At 42.4% G+C, this 4,992-nt stretch overlaps 1 protein-coding gene across 1 annotated transcript; it reads left to right on the forward strand.

Moving 5' to 3' along the window:
* Positions 1-3,408: 3,408 nt before the first annotated feature.
* Positions 3,409-4,748, forward strand: LOC106533061 (claudin-4). Its single transcript, XM_014029271.1, has one exon. The coding sequence runs from the start codon at positions 3,919-3,921 to the stop codon at positions 4,579-4,581; it is 663 nt and encodes a 220-aa protein (XP_013884725.1). The 5' UTR covers positions 3,409-3,918; the 3' UTR covers positions 4,582-4,748.
* The last annotated feature ends 244 nt before the right edge of the window (positions 4,749-4,992 follow it).

Consider the following 4,992-nt stretch of genomic DNA (forward strand, 5'->3'; position numbering starts at 1 on the left):
GGGAGAGGGAGGTCTGGGCCTCCCTTCTGAAGCTGCTGCCCCCGCGACCCGACCCCGGATAGGAGGAAGAAAATGGATGGATGGATGGATGGATGGATGAATGGATGGATGGATGGATGAATGGATGGATGGATGGATGAATAGATGGATGGATGAATGGATGGATGGATGGATGGAAGTACCTTTCAGTGTTTTACTGTAAAAACTAATTTGTTCTTGTTTTGTTTTCATCACGTCACATAAATATAGATTGATCTTTGGTGACTTTGGGATTTGAAGAGTTTTGTGACGTCTGCGAGGCCTCTGGTCAGGGTTCAGTCAGAGTTTCAGGCAGTTATTTATAAACGGTAAACATCTGGGACAGGTTCTGACACGTTGGGGTGTGACACACAACAACGTGACCCAAACCAGAAACCTGACGCTGTCTGTACTTTGTACAGAAAACACAAAACCTGGTAATGAAATATCAGGTGAAGATAAAACAGGTCCGTTAAGGAGGTGAAATCCTGGCTCAACTCTGAACATTTATCACTGCATCCAGTGACTCAGGAGATATTTTACTAACAGAAACCTTGGCCTTTTGGTGGCGGGTGATCGTGTCTTTGTGGCTGTTTGTTCGGGCTTCTTTGTATCTTTGTGGATAAATCAAAAACTTTTTGTACGTTTCAGAACCAGTCGGACCGGATCACACTCCCACGGCTCCCACGGAAGGTGGCTCTGCAGGCAGCTACAGGACCGCTTCCAGGAAAAGCTCCAGACGAGTTGCTGCACCTGCTGCAGGTGTTGTGAAACCATGACGTGTCTTTTAGGCACAAATGATTGACCTGCAAAAGGTTTACTTTGGAGAATTTAAATAAGTTACAATCAGAACAAAGTTAGATAACAGGCTCATGTTACTGAATGTTTAAACTTTGGTTAAATGTTTGGTTATTTCACTTCCTGTTTTCTGTTTTCTGCAGAAAAGAAACACGATTCTAAACCCTGCTGTTACAAATGACGACACATGAGGTGGTTACTCCCTACGAATCAGGAACACAAATGGTTCTGAGGCATCAGACCTGATCCAAACAAGCCCTGAAGATCAGTCAGCTCCCCCTCCCTGCCTGGAACCACACAGCAGAAAAACTTCAATTAGCAGAGCACAAGCTAAACGCAGCAAAACTATATTTAAAGCAACAGAATGATCAAGATATGAGTACAACAAATGTAAAATTTATCAAAACAGTAGCTAAAACCTGCTACACATATGCTAAAACTAACAAAAAATAGCAAAGCAAATGTTCAAAATGAACAAAACATGAGTTGAAGCTAAATTTATCAAAACAAGCTGAAAGAACTACAGGAAAAAAGTTAAAGGATGACACTATATTTATTAAAAAGTAGCTAAATAAATACTACAGTAAGCATTTTTAAAAACAGATTAAACATTTTGCAAAACAGAAGCTAACGTTACATAAAAATAAGCCAAAACGAGCAAAGCACCTGCTAACAGATGCTAAAGTTAACAAAATAAATGTTACATTTAACTGAGCAAAGCAAATATTACAATTAGCAAAACAGTAGCTAAAAGTATCAGACCTGGAGATAAAGCTAAAAATGACCAAAACAGAAGCTAAAAGCAGCAGAACAGTATTAAATTTAGCTAAATGGATGTTAAGTTGAAAAAAACGTTAAATTATTCACAAATGCTAAAGCTGGAATTAGCAAAACAGAAGCTAAAAGTAAACAAATGCTGAAGCAAACACTGTATTTAGTGAAACAGTTGAATTTTGCAAAACAGAAGCTAAAGTTAGCTTAAAAACCAGACAAATGAGCAAATCACATGATAAAATAAGGAAAGCAGATGCCAAAGTTATCAAAACAATTTATAAAAACGGGCAAAAATAACTAAATTAGCAAAACAGAAGCTGAGAGTATCAGACCTGGAGATAAAGCTAAAATAACCAAAACAGAAGCTAAAACCAGAACAGAACTGCAATTTGCTAAATATATGCTAGCTCAAATTAGTAAATCAGGAGCTAAAGGTAGCAGAATGATATTAAAATGAACTAAACAGATGCTAAAGTTAGCTAAATGTTAAGCTAAAATTATTTTCATGCCAAAACTGGAATCAGCAAAACAGTAGCTAAAAGCTAATAGCAGAACTTTACTCATATTTCTGCCAGCTTTACTGAAATGTGGTTTCAAAGGTGTTAATATCATGTTTCATATTTTCTATAGGAAATAACATTTTCTACAGCCTGCTGTTAAAATAATAATAAAACTTGAAGTGTTTTTTCTAAGAGCTAAAGTTTGAGAGCCAACAAGCAGTCGTCTTTTCAGAGTAAAACTGAAGTGAAGTGGCTCCCTCTGCTGTAAAACCAACAATCAGCAGAAATAAACACGTTTTATTCACTCTTAAATTAGAAATAATGAGGTTTTAGAGCTTAACTTCTGATTCCCTTCATCACGTTTATGAATTAAACAATAAAAAGTGATCATCCTGCTTTTCTTCGCAGATCAGTTTGAGCAGTCCTTTAAATAAATATTTGTTTCTTGTTTTTATATTGAGTAAAACTCTGTGTTCAAAGCCTGAAGGAGTGACCCTCACAGCCCTGACCTCTGCTGACCTCTGTTAATCTGTGGAGAGGCTAACCTGATCCACCTCAACGGCTCCGTTCTTCCCCGGATTAAAAAATAAGTCTTTTAGGAGATAACTGCAGCCATTCAGGGATCCTTTGATTCAAAACATAAAACAGGATGAAGATGGTWAAAATGAAATCAGGAGCTGCTGTGATAGAAACTTCGTTTATTAGTCTTTTCAGTGCTGGCTCTAGCCATTTTGGTGCCCTGGGCGAGTTGAAGCCCCCCGAACTATGTCCCACCCCAATTTTAACCCCTAAAAACAAGTTTGACAGTGTAAGGTACGATGGTAAACTTAGATTTATTTGCTTTCCCCCGCCCCCGGGTGTGAGTTGTATGGATTTTTTTGCAAAATTTACAGATTTTTGAGGCTTTTTATCCAGATAAACGTCTGAAGAGGTTGACATGTTTGGGACAACAAAATACAGACTTGTTGTTGAGTTTGTCAACAAGAACCGCTACCTGAGAGGCACTACTAGCCCCTCCCCCGTCAGTGTCGGAGCAGGACGAGTCAGTGCAACGTCAATCAAATGAGAGAGAGGGTGGGGGCGATTGTTGCATTCGGGGAGAGAAAATGTTTTATGGGTAGAGTAGTTTATTTTTCCTGTAATACTTCATTATAGTTTTTTTAAGACAAAGCTAATTTAAAGGGGCGCTGAGCAGAGTTACAACCAGGGATTACAAATAATTACTTTTTTCTCTGCAGTTCGACGCCCCCTCCAGCAGATGGCGCTCTAGGCGGCCGCCTAGTTCGCCTATGCCAAGAGCCGGCTCTGAGTCTTTTTGGTGAGTTTTTTGTCAAATAATTGAGAAAAGCAGAGAAACAGTTTCATCAGCAGTGTTTCAAACGGCTGACTCGAGACAGAGAGGGGATTTATTGTGGAGATAACTCGTGTTTAAACCTCATTTAATTGATTATTATATCAAGTGTTTTGCTTATTTTTGGTTTTTACCTGTTTTTCTGACAAACAGAAAACAAGCTATTTGTTTCCCCTTATTTAATCGATGATTCAGCATTTTTCTTCTAGTTTCAGATGTAAGAATTTTTTAATTTTCAGAATCTTTCTGCTGAAAACACTAAGGAGGTTTTCAAATATTTGATTTAGGAACCAGATAAGGTGGAGTTTTAAGTGGAGATCTTGATCCCCAACGCTGAGCTGACTCCACCTTCAGTCGTCTAAGCTCTATAAAGAATCGTTTCCCCCTCGCTAAAACCCTTCCACAGGAGATCCCATATCGCCTCCGCGGACACAGGAGGCTTTCAGTCCCGACAACCCCCCCGTCTTCGTCTGGAGCATGTCCTCTGCAGGTCTGGAGATCCTGGGGCTGATCCTGGCCGTGGCCGGGTGGCTGGGGGTGATGGTGGCCTGCGGCCTGCCCATGTGGAGGGTGGCGGCGTACGTGGGGCAGAACATCGTGGTGTCGCAGGTGATCTGGGAGGGTCTGTGGATGAACTGCTCGGTGCAGAGCACGGGCCAGATGCACTGCAGGGTGCACGAGTCCATGCTGGGGCTGCCGGCGGACCTGCAGGCGGCCCGCGCCCTGGTCATCGTCTCCATGGTGCTGAGCATCGTGGGCATCTGCCTGTCCGTGGCCGGCGCCAAGTGCACCAACTGCAGCCGGGACGCGGGCAGCAAGCCCCGCCTGGTGGTGGCCGCCGGGGGGACCTTCGTGGCGGCCGGGCTGCTGATGCTGGTGGCCGTGTCCTGGACGGCCCACGCCATCGTGCTGGGCTTCTACGACCCGCTGCTGGAGGAGACGGCCAAGAGGGAGTTCGGAAACGCTCTGTACTTCGGCTGGGCCGCCTCCTGCCTGCTGGTTCTGGGGGGGGCCCTGCTCTGCTGCTCCTGCCCGCGGCCCGCGGCGCCCGGCGGAGGCGGCTCCGCACCCTCCAGAGTGGACTACTCCACCGTCAAAACCACGTCAGTCAACCGGTACTCCAAGAGAGACTACGTCTGAGTGACTGCAGAGTTCAAACATCTGTAGATACTGCTGCGYATTTCTGAAATGTGGGTCTGCACTTAAMGTAAACAAAGAGCTTTACCTGCTGCTTTGATGCCATCACTGCAAAAACTGTCCATCAAACCAAGTTTTAAAACCTTTTATCAGCCAAAAAGTCTTTTTAATCTTGTTTTGAGACTGATTTACTAAACAAGAACTGATTGTGTAAGAATAATCATCTTGTTTTCAGAATGTGTAAGATTATTTGTCTTGTTAGTCTGAAAATTTGACTCAAATTAAGTCAAAACTTTCTGCCAGTGGAGTAAGAAAATTTTACTTGGTAAGATTCTTTAAATAAGAAAAAWTTGAGTCAAATCAAGTATTTCAAGAATCTTACCAAGTAAAATGTTCTTACTCCACTGGTAGAAA

The sequence above is a fragment of the Austrofundulus limnaeus genome, unplaced genomic scaffold (assembly GCF_001266775.1).
Source record: "Austrofundulus limnaeus strain Quisiro unplaced genomic scaffold, Austrofundulus_limnaeus-1.0 Scaffold876, whole genome shotgun sequence".
NCBI classification, from domain to species: domain Eukaryota; kingdom Metazoa; phylum Chordata; class Actinopteri; order Cyprinodontiformes; family Rivulidae; genus Austrofundulus; species Austrofundulus limnaeus.